General features: G+C 40.4%; 1 protein-coding gene across 2 annotated transcripts; it reads right to left on the reverse strand.

Annotated features, from left to right (window-relative positions):
- Positions 1 to 104: 104 nt before the first annotated feature.
- prkcda (protein kinase C, delta a) lies at positions 105 to 14,309 on the reverse strand. Of its 2 annotated transcripts, none has more exons than XM_069677628.1 (18): positions 14,154 to 14,309; positions 10,602 to 10,731; positions 10,283 to 10,482; positions 10,127 to 10,193; positions 8,951 to 9,107; positions 8,596 to 8,627; positions 8,377 to 8,462; positions 7,677 to 7,806; positions 7,492 to 7,592; positions 6,344 to 6,437; positions 5,684 to 5,814; positions 5,222 to 5,395; positions 5,028 to 5,119; positions 3,074 to 3,136; positions 1,852 to 1,990; positions 1,548 to 1,736; positions 1,221 to 1,349; positions 105 to 1,114 (listed from the first exon to the last, which is right to left on the reverse strand). In XM_069677628.1, exons 2-18 carry the CDS (start codon positions 10,708 to 10,710, stop codon positions 956 to 958), a joined length of 2,052 nt encoding a protein of 683 aa, XP_069533729.1. In that variant the 5' UTR covers positions 10,711 to 10,731; positions 14,154 to 14,309; the 3' UTR covers positions 105 to 955. The 2 variants fall into 2 exon arrangements, with proteins under 2 accessions (XP_069533729.1, XP_069533728.1); XM_069677627.1 differs by having other exon boundaries at positions 6,344 to 6,440.
- Positions 14,310 to 16,576: the final 2,267 nt, after the last annotated feature.

Raw genomic sequence — 16,576 nt, forward strand, 5'->3', positions numbered from 1 at the left:
CTAACTGTCAACTTGCTCCAGAGATAAGCTGATCTGACCAAACCCTACAAAATGTCTTGTTTAAACAAAGTCATCTGATGAAACACTAGCACACAAAGTTGGGAGTTGATGTTTTTTTAATCAGATGTAAAAGATGGAGACAGTAAAAAAAGTACATCCTTAGCGAACAAATATACACATTACAACAATATACATACACATTTTGTATTTACAGCATTTCAGTGACTTCCTGCTCAAAGTTAAATGCCACTTACCTTGACTGAACCTTTTGCACACCTGACTGCATCCAGTCTGCCAGACCTCGAAATTCAATTGAGACCAGCTGTTGATCTGTCTATATTTGTTCTTTACATGGCACTTTTCAGTCAGTCACACAACCACAAGTTCCACTTTGACAGAAAGACATGATTAATCCAGTCAAAGGCAAATGATCAGATGTTTCAAAGACAGTTAACACTCATTATTAATCTATTTAACAATGATAGGTTCTTGTTGGTCTCTATACATGCAGTCGTCTCATTCAAACAAACAATGTTTGAAATATAATTACAGTTTAGGGTTTATTTCCTTCTTCAAAGGTTTTCATTCCCTCTGGAGTCAACTTGGACTTTAACAAAAACAGACACATAACAGCTGCAGATGGAAGCAGTGACGTCAGGTGGAATGGAAGTAGTTTCAACCTCCCGCCCTAATATTATTACTCATACAGGCCTTCATGACCTAGACAAATAATAAGCATGCACACAAACACAGTAACATCGATATTTACAGTAAAAGGGCCTGTTTCTATTCTTATTTCTACACGTACCCTAGGAGAATATTTTGTGCTTAAAATGAGGTCACACAAATACTGATTGTACAGCTCGCTCATTTGCAAGTTTTACAACGTGACAGAATAAGGGAGCTGTCCGTAAGCAGTAGGGATGTAACCCAGGCTTGAGAGCCATTACAACAGTCACTTTTCTAAAAGGTGCTCCATCTTAGGGTTGATGAATGAAAAGCCAGAGAACGCCGTCTGATCCATGGAGTCTATGAAGTTCTTCTCGCTGTAGGAGAGACGAGGCTTCTCGCTCAGGAACTCCCGGTCGAAGTTGCTGCAATCATTCGGTGCTTTCTGTAATGGACAACAAATGTGTCTCAGCAAAGTGACGACAGAGAAAAATAGAGGTGGTCATATATGAACACAGCACATGATCCATATTTCTGTATGTGGAGCATACCACTTTGGGTTTGAAGGGGGGTTCAACCTCTCTCCTCTCCAAAGCCTGCCAGTTAATGGCCTTGAAGAAGGGGTGTAAACAGATATTACCCACAATTCCTAGCCTGCGAGTGGGGTCTCTCTCGAACAACTGCAGAGGCAGAAAGTCAGTAAAGGTGAGTAAGGAATGTGCACAGTTACATGTCAAAACTAGCTTTTTTAGCTCGATGAGTTGGCATTAATTTATTGGATTTAAATTGATTTTATCAGCCAATGAGCTTTAGAATTGTCTATAAATGGTCTCCTATGACACGTGTACTGTTTGTTGTCTAAAACAAATAACACAAACCCGCTCAAGCAGGTCCTTAGCCTCCTTGTTGATCCAGCGAGGATAATGTGGAGTATCCATGCGGATGGACTCAAACAACTCGTCCTCATCATCTCCATGGAAAGGCGACTGACCAACCAGCATTTCATACAGCAACACCCCAAAAGACCACCAGTCGACGGAGAAGGAGTATTTCTGCCCCAGCAGGATCTGAGTTGAAAAACAGTTTCACAATCACAGGCGCTCGTTTTCATGCAGAGTCATAAAGGAAATGCATTTGAATATTTCTGAAAAAGAGAGCATCTGGAAGTTTGAAACACTATACCTCTGGAGCGATGTAGTCTGGAGTACCGCAGAACGTCGTTGCACGATTCTCTCCAAACACGTTCTCCTTGCACATGCCGAAGTCTGCGATCTTTATGTGTCCCTCATGATCCAGCATCACATTGTCTAACTTAAGATCTCTGCAAACAAAAGAATCACAGCAGGACAGAAAATAAACACAAGTATACTGAAGTATCTACTCAGTAGATACTGAAAAAGATAATAGACTATGAGTTTTTGATTCTATTCTATGTTAGAATTACTAATACTTCCATAGTTACCATGACTTTTAGAGGCTGCACTAAAATCTTGAATGCTCACTACAGTAGAACTTCAGCAGAAGAGTTTAAAGGTCCTGTGAGGAACTTTTGGTTTGTGTTGATTTTGGCGCTTCCTGTGGACAAAGCCGATTTTGTCCTGTACATGCTTAAGTGTTTTATAACAAAAAGTCTCATCCTGCTTTCTTTAACAGTCGTATGTATCACTCACTTTAAATGTATGCCCTGGAAAAAGTAAACAAAGGCAGCGTGAAGTTAATGGCTTTGTCTGACACCTACCCCCTGCCAGAAGTTTCAGGCATTAAAAACAACTATATAGAAATAATCAATCTTGTTGCTGATGGTCTGGTTTGATTTTGTAGGTCATATAGAGGCATCAGAATTAATTTCAGTCTGTTTCATAACCAGTGAAAAAAATCCCCACAGGAGCTTTAAGAACTGTACCAGTGGTTTTGCATGATTTATGCAAAGCATACTTTGAAAGTTAAATTGATTTATATATCAGGAAACCACTGGTTTCAGTTAATTTCACTATAACTTAATAGTTATATATAATAATTATAGTTACAGTTATAGTAATAGTAAATCAAATGTTCCTCTTCACAAAATCCATGTTTCATTATTTTAAATCTGAATTATTATTTAAACTGCACCTAAAGGGACAGTTTTCCTCACATTCTTGTCTTCAACTGCATTATTAAACAACAATAACAAAACTTTTTGAAAGAAGAAACTTGTGAAAATGCGTGGGATTACTTAATCAAGTCTATTTCACATTGCACTGGCAACTGAACAGAAATCAACAATCGTTTCAAAGACAGGGAAATCATCCAAAAGCGTCTGCTGTGATGTAAAAATAAAACATTTAATGGGAAAAAAAAGACCAGTATGGTTATTATATGTGTGTACTGTGCATCCAGATATAATACATCTTTTTTCTCTGACCTGTAGATGATCCCCTTGGAATGTAGGAACTGAAGACCCAGAATGATCTCGGCAGAGTAGAACCTGACAGACAAACATGGCAGAGACAGACAGATATCGATTACTCATCTCTGATGAGAAGCTACAGGTCGGGCCTGTAACCATCTCTGTGCTGAGTTGGCAGGAGGACACTGGTGTCACTGCAGACTCATTACAGTGTAGAGCTGAATTATTGAAGAGGACATTTGTATGGAGTAGTATACAGGTGAATAACGCTCTCATAATGTGTAACTTGAGAGCGGCTCTGAGCTGAAAGATAAGACTATCTCTGACCTGCTTCTCTTGTCATCTGTGTCAGCTGAAACAATTGTGTCTTGAGAGGAGATAGAGTAGCCTCCGCTCTAAACCAATAATTCAACGTTTACTGTAAATGATGAACTGACAAGGACTGAATAGGCTGTTATCTATTGATTATCTCTCACTTGAAACCCTTACAAATACAGCTCTCCTAGAACAAGTTATAAAGTGCACAGATATGTGGACATGCAAGTATAAACCTGCTCTACAGACACAAAACACAATGTAAAGTGAAGTCTAGATATGTGAGTAAGTTTGGCTCTGCTGTGTAAGGAACGTTGAGACATTAGACTAGACTCTCATCAGCAGCAGGTCAGCAGGTTAGAAGTAGCCACTGGGAGAACAGGACCTTAGTGCTGATAAAGAGGTCACCGGAAACTCTGCAGTTCAGTCGCTGCCTGAGGAAAAATATTGCATAACCAAATACAGATAGAGATAGTTTCCATTCCGCTGTGACAACTTGCGCAGCAGCACACGGGCTTATTTTCAAACTTAAACAAATATGTAATCAAATACATGTTATGTTAAAAATTAATGTGAGACAATGAAACAGCACCCTCTCTTTTCCCTCACTCACTGAGGGTAAATAATCCATCCAGGCTGAATACAGTCACTGAGTGAGGAGGATTTTAGTGGACGCCGACACAAGATCAGGTGTCAGCGCTTGTAAAGTAGAGATTACTCCTGTCATCTCATGAGTCCAGGATGCAGTTTAACTACAGGAAATGTAACAGCAGACCAAATGATTATAGCAGTATTCAGGCCCTCAGTGAACCTGCTTTTAAACATGCACCAGTTTGTTCATAAATACTGGTGTATAAGAAACAACATAGTAAATGCATTCATAGTTTTGTCGTCCTCTGAATGCTAGAATCAAACCAAACCAGCCTTGCTTCACCTTTAGGCAAACATGCTCTGAGTTTTTGTATTTTGATGTCCTTTTTTTACTGTCAACTTAACAAAATTATGAAAATTTAAACCTCTATAATTCCTTAATAGTAGATATTTTGTTAATCAAAAAACCTCCAGCTTTATCGTTTTATTTCAAATCAATAAAAGCTGATTTACTAGTTTTTGTAAATCAGCTTCAAAGCACAAATTCTGTTTGTAACATAACAACTGATCTTTTCATTATTGCCTTGAAGCTCGAATTATATTATTAACAGCACATGCAAAGAAATGTTTCACTTAAATTTAACATTTGTAAATGTGAGACTTTGTTAAACTTTAGTTAGCAGTTGGCACAGAGCTACCAAGCTTTCATAACACCCTTTTTTTAAACCAGTGAGCCATTGTTTTTTTTCTGGAGGGATTCCCATCGACTGATGAGTAGGGAGGTGGGTGGGAGTAACTGATACCTCCCAATAGGAATATATACAGACACAAAGAGCTGCTTACTCCTTACAAGGCCAGTCTGCTAGTGAGCAGCAGCTAACATAAATGCACAGAGACAAATATAGTGACATAGGGAGAGTAAATATAGGCTCTGCTTTATGAGTGTCTGCTTTCCATTAGCTTATTGATTCAGTATATGTCATTCTCTGCATAGCTACAGGAGCACAAAAGCAGCGGTCATATGTGTGTTTGGTGTTGTTGTGGCATGACAGATGGGACTCACGTGGCTCTGTAGAGTTCAAAGCGCCCTTTCTCCTGGATATGAAACATCAAGTCTCCTCCGTTCAGATACTCCATCACAAAGAATAAATGTTCCTGTTGAAACATTTCACTTTCAGTATTGAGGACACAAATACAAACAGGGATGTAGAACAGGGGGGAAATGATAGAGACACTATTGAGCTGAAAGGGAACTACCTTGGTCTGGAAGGTGGAGTAAAGGTGTGTGAGGAAGGGGTTCTCCCAGGCTAAAGCCAACACTCTCTTCTCTATCATAGTGCACTCCACATCGTCATCCATTAGCACTACATCTTTCTTCAGAGCCTTCACAGCAAAGTACTCTCCACGACCCTTCAGCTCTGCCAGGAGAACCTGTGAAGAGAAGAGGAGGGAAGAGATTGGCACATATATCATTTTCCGTCTCTTTAAGCATGTAAGGATCAAACTTAAAATGTTAGTTTAGGTGTAAATACATTTAAAAACCTTGTCCACTGCTCATAGTTTATGAAACACCTACAATCTATGTAATTATATCTTCTTGAGGACTGATGTTACCAGTTATTTTTTGACAACTGTCGTGATTACTTTCTCACTCTTAGGTCGGGTGTTTTAAAGAAGCAGTCTCAAAGTTCCCTTCACAGAGACATGTTAACTCTGTACCTTGCCAAAGCTGCCTTTTCCTAAGACCTTGTGGAAGATGAAGTTGTCCACATTGATGCGGGTCAGATGAGTAATACGAGACTGAGGCCGTGGGCTGGACCCCTCCCACAGTTTGCCATAGGTCGATCCATCTAATGGACAAACACAAAGAAATGTTCTTTCATATTTGCATGGTATTCAGTCAGTATTATTATCAGTTTGGAGCAGTGGTTCTCAACTGGTCTCACCTCAGGACCCACCACCACCTCCATCATGACAAATCAAGACCAAAATTTCAGATTTTTTCAACCGCTCAAATGTATTTAATGATAAATGGTGCAGTTTGGACCTGAGACAGAATGAAACATAAATGCAACTACTGTAGAGCTCATCAAGTTTCAAGAATGTAAGTGTGGCTGCGAGCACCCAATCAGTGGATACATTGATTGTGATTAAACTACACTACTACTGCACACGTCATTGGAAAACCATGTCCTTCAAAATAAAAGCCCAGCATCAAAATGTTGCAACATTTTTTTCCCCAAGCACACATCCGCGACCCACTGAAAACAGCTCTGCGACCCACTTTTGGGTCATGACCCACCAGTTGAGAACCACGGGTTTAGAGCCTATACATGGTTGCATTTAAGTGTATGCACATACAGAATAACACTCACTTACCATTGATCTCCAGTCCAGCAAGCTTGTTAACTTCATCGTAGATTCCAATATCAGGCAGATTGGGCAGATTTGGATCTGAACGACGGGTAGACGACTTCTGATGCAAAAGCAAATGCAACAACAAAAAAAAGCATGAAACAGCCAGAAAAATAGACTCCCAGTAATGGTTAACCATCTAGCTGTAGTAGATCCAATGTGAACCCATTCTGTCTGATTCTTCTCTTAAACAATGTCTGCTGACTCTACAGAAACTACACACATTTAGAGAGCTAAGAGAGGACAAGGGAACTGGGGGTTCAACAATGAGCCTGTCCTTAAACACACCAAGACATGAAGCTCAGGTTCACATTGGGGTCAGGTGTCACACTCGACAACTCGTCAACACAAACAGGGATTCTGCGTTTTCACATTCGAGTGGCTCTCAGTTTACTGCTTATTTTGGTAGTCCATTCTATTAAATCAACTGACTTTAAAGGGATAATGATGTGTCAGTTAACATAAACAGTGTCATGATAGACTCCACTGAAACAAAGGAGGAGTAAGGACTGGATTTAGAAGAAAAATGGGGTAACAGCAACAAGTTCGTTCGGTTAAAAAAGGACAACTTGTTGAAGACAAAGTTAGGTCATACACCAACTGCTTTAACATCATGTTATTATGGGTTTTGTTGAAGCTACTATCAAATACTTGTCACATTTGTTCAACAAACATAGCTGTACGAAACCCATTCAGCAGTAATCATAACACTTCCTCTTACATGTAGTTCACAGGATGTTTTGAATGAAGGTAATTTACCACAAGATAGTTCAGCAACGCCACTGACTTGGACAACACCCAAATGGAGTGGTACAGAGCTTGTGTCAGACTTGCCTCCAGCCAGCACCTTTTCTGTAAGTCTATGTGCCTCTATTTGTTGATAAAAAATGTGTGTAAAACTATTATTACCAAGAAATTAAATTGTATTAAGGGCATGTCTTCAACTGAGATTTTCATCTCATCAAGTTTGTTTTTTTTAAATCCATTTGGACATTTAAAAAGATGGCAGATAATTTGATTATACTTATCTTTCACACTCTTAAAGCTGCATCTTAAAAACGTTAAGACACTTGATTTGACTGAACATTGAATGAGCGTCTCCATGAACTCACCTGGCTGACTTGTGTAAGGGCCTCAGCTAGTAGTTTCTGGTTGATACCGCAAAGGTTGGCTACTTTATCTTGACACTTGTGATGCACATTCATGGCACAGTCTATATAGAGAACAATTAAAAAGAATGTGAATGACAAAAGTAAAGTTACACTCCAACATTAGCTCAATCGTATCTGCACTGTACCTTCACATTTGAGGCCTTGTTTGACTATCCCCCACAGCAGGCTTCCACAATGGTCGCAGAAGGTGGGACTCATGTAGTTGTTGGTCTTGAAACGGTGTGGCATGTCGATTTTAAAGCGCTCCTTCTGGAACTGCGGGAACAAACGGGATTCATCATCTCCATTAAAGACGGGCGGTGAAGGAATCCTGATCAGCGGCCTGTGACGTCTCACAGGCCTGCGCACAAGCCTCATCTTTTTATTTCTGCTTTTCTTCTGCTCCCCTTTCTGAGCTTGTACTGATGAATAAAAGTTTTCTTTGTCTCTTCCCAGGTCTGCCTCTACTGTGATTAAAAGCACCCCTGTGAGACCATAACCCATCTATTATCAACCCCATGAGTGGGTGGGTGGGTGTGCTTGATCATCTCCATGTTACCATTATCTAGGTGAGATGGTCTTTGATCGGCTGAATCCACCAATATTGATCCACCTCTGAATCCACCAGGGTTCACCTCTTCTTTGAGGTGGACCCTGACTGGTATCTGATTTTTGTATCAAACTCTGACCTAGCAACACCTGCCAGTTCAATGACAAACCAACATTTTTGTTCAGCAGAGATACTTGACTACATGAGCAAAAACCAGACTGGGAAGGCTCACACTAAACTGACATATGGAGAACACTCACAGTACACTGTGTACTGCACGAACATGTGATACGTACCACGGTATCCCGACTGTTGGCAGCAGTACCGGTACATCTGCCGATGATTTTTTCTATGCATTTCTTGTGGATGGCAGCATTGCATTCTGATAAAAAAGCAAAGATAAAATACATTGGTCCCCAAAGTAAAACAGTATTTTAATATATAAACATCTTTATTATGGGCCACTATTTCAATTATAGCCCAAACAAGGAGTTCTTTAATTATTGTACACTTACGTCTGCATTTATAGCCTTGCTTGTTGAGTCCCCTGTGGGAGACAAAGTGATATCAATGGGTCGGTGTGTATGATTCTTTGATCACGTGAATGTTAATGGTTTGCTGATTAATCACTTGGTAGTCATAATGAAGAGCTGCACGCATCAGGCTTTCATTTCTTTTTACAAAAACATCAGTAGCAAAAACGGTCCTATAAACTGTGACAGAAATCCGGTAACTCAGGCTGCATAATATCAGGAAGTCCAGTAACACTTTCTGTTTTTAGTTTTCCTGTGTCTGGTGTTTAACTTTATCTGATCAGTGGTTTAAGAGTTCCCTTTTAGCCTGCTTAAAGTTTAAGTAGGGTGGACTGACCAGACAAATTCTCTGCACACGGAGCAGAAAGTTGGCTGTCTGAAGAACGTGGCGATGAACTCGTGGTTCTTTATGAAGTGGATCTTGGCCTGCTTGATGGCTCCTCGTCTACGGTTCAGGGTTGGAGCCTCTTCCTCTTTCGCAGCCTGCTTACTCTCTTCCAGATAAACAGAGAGACACAGTCAGTCAAAGGTTATCTTGTATTGGTCACCCATTAAAAGCCTTGGTGATAATCTATGGAGACCCATAGGAATTGCTCACATGAATGTCTGTGAATGGTTACAATTAAAATAGCACAGAAAAATACTGACAAGCGGCTGGACAGTCTGTGTGTACAAACGGGTGGGTGGTTACACACGAAAGGAATGAAATTTACAGATTGGAAATCACACAAGCTGCCTGTGGAGTGGAAACACAACATGGCATTTGAGTATCTGACTGATGTTGAAGAGATTCCTCCCACATTTCGTACTGTTCATCCACTTGCCCACTCTTTCTCTATCAGCTTCCTCACCTGACTGATGGGGTCCCACAAGAACCTCATATTTTCAGCCAAAGTTAGAATATTGCTTGGTACCCAACAGAGCCTCAGTTAAGATCCCCCTTTCCTGTTGCACTTAGCTAGATATGCGCAGTGCTAGGCCCGTTTATGTTGAAAGAAAGCCAAATTTTGAAGGATAAGATGTTGCTGGGGAACCTATAAAAGCAACACTTGATACCATGACCATGCAGAGGCTTTTATGTTTATTCTACTCCCAAAATAAAATTAAAGAAATATGACGACAGGCAATGTAGCTTCAGGAATAAAACAGCAAGCACTATTGAACAAAAAAGGGAACAGGGGGCACATACAGTGCAGGAGAAATGTTGACGGATAAAAAGAATTTGTGACTTCTCCCGTCCTTGTTAAGCCCAGCAAGACTTTGCCTAAATTTGTGTCTTTTTTCATAAAAAATTACTTTGTGAATATATCTTTCCTTTGCAAACTGCAACCTGTCTTTTTTTTGAAGATGTATTCCCTGATGCCCAGAAACGACCTAACATACACTGCAGTATTCAGCAATACTAAGCCGGTGTGGCCATTGTTTTCATCAAGCTTGTTATACCTACAAACATTAATGAAGGGGTGCAAGGAACAGATAAAAGTAAAGAATGTGTCCATGTTATTTTCTTCACCTGTATCCCCTCCCTCCAGAAAATACTGCACTGCCATCATCACTTTCCCAGAAGGATGGAGATCCACCTGAATATACACAAAGAGAAAACAGAGTTAGTCATTAACAGTCAGGGATATTACTCTACAGGTAAAGAGGACAATATGTAATGTCCTACCCAGAACTCTGCGCGCCCGTTGGCTTTCTTGCAGCGCTCAGCAAGGACAGACACTCCTACGGTGACCTCAGCCAGCGGCTCCTCTGCCGTCTTCATCAGCAGGACCTCCAGCACACGACCCTCATAGATGTGTGCATCAAAACAGGACTTCCATGCAGGGTACATGGTGGGTTTCCGCTGCACTAGGGTTTTACCTCGCTCTAGCAAAAAGCAAGACGGAAAGGTTTTTAAAATAAGAAGGAAGTAACAGCTTTTTTTCGACAGAGGTGACAACTACTGCGAAAGACAGGGTGGTGGACATAATCAAATCGTTTCTCACCAGTTGTCAAAGCCTCCTTCATTTTGATTGCACAGAAGGGCTGCTCGGCCAAAGGAGGCAGGACCCCCAAGTCGTACGAGTTAAAGGCAATCCTCAAGAAAGGAGCCATGGTGACGAGTACCAAGGTCACCTGCATTCACACACGGACAAACAGAGTGTTACCCTGGTGACATTTATCTCATGACATGTTAGTTACACACAAAGCTACAGTTGGAAATCATATCCACTTATTATAATGCATACATACACACAGGGAGATATTTTCGTGCAGAAATACTTCTGGCTCAAGTTTAAGCATTAAAAGTTGTTTTCAACTGCATCTGTATGTACACTGTGTGAGGGAGCTAAGGTAGGGGCCCTTGATGAAAAGATTTAAAGCATATTCCTGACACCCTGCCAGACACCTGCACCTACATACAAAAACAGTACAGTGTCAGTGTCAGTAAGGACAGTGCAATTCTTGTTGAACCAAGTCTTCTAACAGAAACGGGAAATCATTTACCTCTGTTTGCACCATGACTTTGCAATTAGTCTTTAACTACTTTTTCACTTTGAGACATTTTAAAACGGAGGAGGCATCTCCATCAGTAGCACCTGTTTATGTGAAAAAGACACATCATTGCAGGTTTTCTGTTACTTATTTTTACAGCTTGGTGGTGGAGGTAAATGAAAGAAATGCTTATATCATGTAAGCCTATCTGTATTAAGCTAATTTTCTGCATCACACAACTTGCACATTTAACATATTGCAAAAGACTGCCTAAAAATAAATGAATTAGGAAACTATCAATCCGATGAACCAATCAGATGAACCCCCAGCTAGCCGTGAACTACCTTTAGTCATTTGGTGTTTGGCGGTTAGCTAGAATGATGACTGATGAAAGGATAGAACAGGAAGGAAAATGTGGTTGACAAAGACCTTTTAGTGAAAAAGAACCTAACTTCTGCATTTTTGGAAACGGTTTGAATTAGAGAGAGACAACATGTTATAAACACAGGAACTTTGAAAACCTTGGGAACATTACAAAGACATATGAACTCTAAGTTATAGTTATAGTTAAAGTTTTATGAGGGGGAAGGCTTGTGCTGGAACATCGAATACACTTAAGAACGGCTGTTATGATGTGCATTTTCTGTACATCAAATAAATGTAATGATTAAATAACTTAAAGATTACACTACATTAAAATATCATCAATACCCTTGCATCCCTTTTGCATTAGAAGTTGAATATATGCTGATAGTGACATATTGCTGAGAGATCAATACCACCCAATATGCTGGGGCACTAGCTGCTGCATGCATGATTTACTGCTTGCAAATGCTTAGACGTGCTACAGATGAAGCCACAACTTGCTCTGTAACTGTCTATGCAGCTCTGGTTTCTGTATGTGCACTGCAAAAGTTGACGCCCATCAATCTCATATGTTGAGTGTGCATTACAGCCACACCAATGCTGTCTTACATGCCTATGCTACTAATTCAACAACTTTATGTATATAATAGATCCCTAATGTGCCAGCATCTGCTCTGACAGATTTTGGTTCCCTTTCACAGTCTTTTCGTCATTATGTAGTTTGCAGCTGAACAGTTGGGGTGTTTGTCTGTGCTACAAAGGCAAAGCGAGCCTCAACATGTTGCTAATCCAAACACAAGCATGCAGCGCACCACAGTAGTCCTTGCTGGTATTTGCAATCCTAAACCCATAACCGCCTACACCGAGACCAGAAAAATAAGACAAGAAAAGAAATACAGGACAGAAAAAGTGTTCACTAACAGAGGAGGGTGATGAACGACCATGTTCACTCATTCCCTTACTGCTGCTGTGAACTGTCATGTCAGGGTTTTTGGAGATCGATAACAGGCACACTGTGTGATTGAGGGCGGCAGAGATTGATTACCTAGCAAACTGTACATGTGCAGTTTCGATTTGTCCCATCTGTTAAATTCAGTAGTTATGTCGCTGTAACATTCAAACTTTCACTTCTTAACTTACTACTATTTAATCACATTAACATTACATTAATTCTGTTTCTTAGCAGGAGTAGCACTACCCCTAATTGAACCAAGAACCAAGCCCTAGAGGCAATGTAATCGCACAAAAGAACTTGTAAAAAAGACTCTATGTTTGTGCATGGATGCTTGCAATTGGACAACAAATATAAGAAAAGGCACATACTATAGTGGTGCATATCTATTTGAAGTAACAGCATTAGTAACATTTAAATGCCAAGCCTGATTCCTGGAGACTGAGATGTATATCAACATTACTATAAAGTTATATGCAAATAGGCTAATAAGTGAGGGAGAAGATTGGCATTTTAAAACTGTGACAGGAAAGAATTAAATTACACAAAAGGAGACGCAGCTTTCTGCTACATGGATGTAATTACCACTCCAAACTACAATGTAATGTAGTAACAATGTAAGCGTAGATATCAGCAGCCTGTTGACATTAAACTACTGTCTTAATGCTGTTAACGAAGACATGTCCTCACATGTGCCTCTCTGAGTCTCACACATACACACGTGTTGAGTGTGCAACGGATATGAACAGAGATTTTAATCCTGCACATGATGTTCAAAAACTATACTGTGGTAGGCCTACGTAACACGATAAAACTTACGCGATGCAAGGCCAGGTGTTGCATGGATTTACAATGCAAACGTGTGCATGCATTCATTAAGAGAGAAGTTCAGCCAGTGCATCTGATTTCTTGTCATAACACTTCAGCCTCTAAAGGATGTGGTTGACTTTGAGTTGGCTGAACATCGATGTCATCTTGCGTATATGAAAAATAAATGTGGTAGTTTAGTCTCAAAACAAGACTCCGCTTGCTTTGTTGTCCAGACCTGCCCACATTCCTCCTCAACGCCCGGTGATACTACGCATTCTGTGACCTGAGCGGTTCTGTGACCTGGACTGGAATTTCATAATGCCACCCCAGCCACCATACAATTGTTATTACAGCTAACTCTGCCTTAGTAGCTGTTTGCTCCAATGAAATTACAAAGATTGCAACATAATATTGTTGCCAGTTTAGGTCAGTTGAATCATAACATCCTACCCGTGCTTGATTGACAAACCAATCAGCTAACCCTTTCTTTAATAGTTGACCGACTAATGCCGTGAAGTCAGACCGTATGCAGATTCCGTCGCACCACTTCAGTTAAAACAGCAATAAAACAAGGGAAAACTATTCGAAAAAAAGTTGTTAGGGCGTAATATTTAAAAACAAAAAAGCTACTTAAGTCGTGAACGTTGTGTTTTACTGGCCATAGAATAGGCGTAGACATAGTGTTAACGTTACAACTGTAAATAAACAGCGGTTACAGTTCAATCAGTCGGTACGGAACGAGCTAACGAGCGTTAGCACCAACGGTTACAGTTGACGAGTTAACGCGAAAGTTTGTTTCCCCACAGATGAAAGAAGATGAAAAAAGAGGGGGAACGAGTTTTCTGTCTTTGAAACACTTTTTGCAAACTCCAAACGTAGAAGACCTAAACTCTGTGAAGACCTTGACTGAAAGTGACAAAAATGACAGCCTCACCTCGTCCTGCAAACACCGTGGTGTCTCTTTTTCACCGCAGCACGACGAAAGTTGCTCTTTCTCTTCCTCTCGTTTTTTTCGCTCTGTGATTCCGTAGATTGAGGAAGTGTGGCGCGCGCTCACAGAGGCTTTCTCGGCCAACTGTGACGTTTACCTGCTACACACACTTACACACAAATAAAGTCTCTCACATACACATACACATACACAGACACACACAGCGGTTCTAGTAGTGGCAAAGCACCCAGTTGCCCTATTTTGAATAAAGGTCCAGGCTGTCAGTTAGTATGATGCAATTTTCCACATGAGTTTATTTCATTGGCCACAAATATGTTCCAGACAGAGCTTACATGTAATTTTCCATTTTAGCTCCCGTGGTGATGAACATGACGTTTTATCACTGCATACCTGTTGATCATCTGAAATAAAAATACATTAATTCATGAATTAAAAAAAACCTAGCTGAGCAAGTAAAACTGCCCATAAAGATCTGCATTGCTGGTGAGTGTGCCCTAGATTACTGTCGCATAGCCTTGTATGTGGGGGAAGAGATGTTTTTTTTTTTTTTGCTTCAAGTGTTTGTGTGGCAGGCGATGAGGTCACGTGGTGCTGTAGGCTGCTGAGGTTGTTTTTAGGATTGAGGTAGGTTTTGCTGCTGAGGAGGTGGCAGATTTGGCTCCCTTGCAGTCAAAATATCTTTTTTTGTTCTAAACGGACTCCAAATTATCCATAGTCTGTATTTATTTCATGCAAAGCACTCAAACATGCACACACATACACACCTCCACATTTACCATATGTGCATGCAAATAAGCAAAAGCAGCTATTCTCATCTATTGACACTAATGAAACATTGGTTGAAGTAAAGACCTAAATACAGACATGTGACATATTAATTCCTGCAGAATGAGTCACATTAAAAACATTTGGTGCAGTTAACGAATATAAGTCTTGCGTGCTGCAAAGTGCAAAGTGAAACCCACCAGGAACAGGCGACTAAAAGGGCACAGGTGTGTCAGTATTCCCCTGTCTACTCTGAGGTCTTACACAACAGCAGATTCTGACTCATGGTAGACACAGGAAGTCTACAGTGGAGACTAGGTGTGTGCACTACAGACTTCACTGCCCGGCTGCTCCTTTCTGACGCTGACAGATGCACGTTCAAAGCTTGAGGAACCCCTTCCCTTCTGTTCTTCCTCCAGAAAACACATCCACTCATACCTACTGTCATGATCCAGCCGTGGGATGTTTAGGCTGTAGAACAAGCAGTGTAAATATAGCATGAAGAGAGCCAGATGGAGATCCACAGAAACCTACACAAGGAGTTGGCATAAATACCTATAAGAATGTGCAGAAAATTGCATCACTGTCGCTGTGCATACATGAATAGGTTTCTGATTCTATTGGGTCAATACCACCTCAGGATAAAGTTGTCACAAGAAGTGTGGGTTGATTTCTGATGAACGGGGAAACAAAGACAGTTGAAGACATTGAGAGCTATTGAAAAAAAAAATTCTCCAACTACAACATTTTCAGACAAACGTAAAACTCATCCTCCCTGGTTTTAAATTATTCAAACATTAGGCGTCATGTATAGATTGGGCAGTTATCTTAACGGAGAAAGGTCACTGTTGGCTAAGCATTTTGACAAAGGCTGGGTAGTTAGTTGATCCTTGGACAGGTTTTAAAAAAGTATAATGGTCCAATGTTTTGAGGGCAGAGGCCAACCAAAATGAAACCGAATTAATTAATAAAGAAAGCTACACGGTTTGAGAGTCGTCAGTAGAGCAAGGACTCTAAAACTCAAGCAAGGAGCAGCCAGGTTGGCAGGTTGTTACCTCGCAATGATGACCCTACAGCAAACACTGCCATTGAATCCACTGATTCTTTATATGATACCACGTTGTGTGATGAAATTTCCTGCCAAAAAACATTTGAGATTCGAAGATTGATGCTACCCTCTCATATGTCCTTTAAAAATTTGATTTGATTTTTTATTTTGAAAGTCTTAAACCTGAGCAGTGACTTCCTGGAGCCTTTGCTCCAAGCCAAGAAATAGTCTGACCCACAACCCCCCATAAAACACAACTTGACAGATTAAACAAACAACTTACAACATATTCATAAGTGAGCTTTTAGAAGTCCAAGTAATTTGTTCCCTTTGGCCAGAGCCAAGCTAGCTTTACTGCTTGTTTCCAGTTTGTATGCCAAGCTAAGCTAACAAGCTGCTGGTGCTAGCTTCATAGTGAACATATCTGAGGGTATAGTAGTAATCTTCTCATCTAATTCTAGGCAAGAAACACATTTAGCATATTTCTACAAAATGTTAAAAGAGGGGAAACATTAGCTTCCGGTCCTGCTGACATAAATACTTCTCTTTCTCCACATAGTTGCCGGTGACAGAGTGGTCACAAAGGAATGAA

Source organism: Semicossyphus pulcher, unplaced genomic scaffold (assembly GCF_022749685.1).
Source record: "Semicossyphus pulcher isolate SPU_LCO1_2020_fin unplaced genomic scaffold, fSemPul1.0.p SCAF_3, whole genome shotgun sequence".
Classification (NCBI taxonomy): domain Eukaryota; kingdom Metazoa; phylum Chordata; class Actinopteri; order Labriformes; family Labridae; genus Semicossyphus; species Semicossyphus pulcher.

Excerpts from the sequence above, each read along its gene's own strand:
- prkcda (XM_069677627.1), bottom strand. The coding sequence starts at position 10,710 with ATGGCTCCTTTCTTGAGGATTGCCTTTAACTCGTACGACTTGGGGGTC. Across the intron at positions 5,815-6,343 it reads TGCTGGACTGGAGATCAATG|ATGGATCGACCTATGGCAAA; the intron begins GTAAGTGAGTGT and ends TTTGTCCATTAG. Across the intron at positions 1,737-1,851 it reads CAGACTACATCGCTCCAGAG|ATCCTGCTGGGGCAGAAATA; the intron begins GTATAGTGTTTC and ends TTTTCAACTCAG.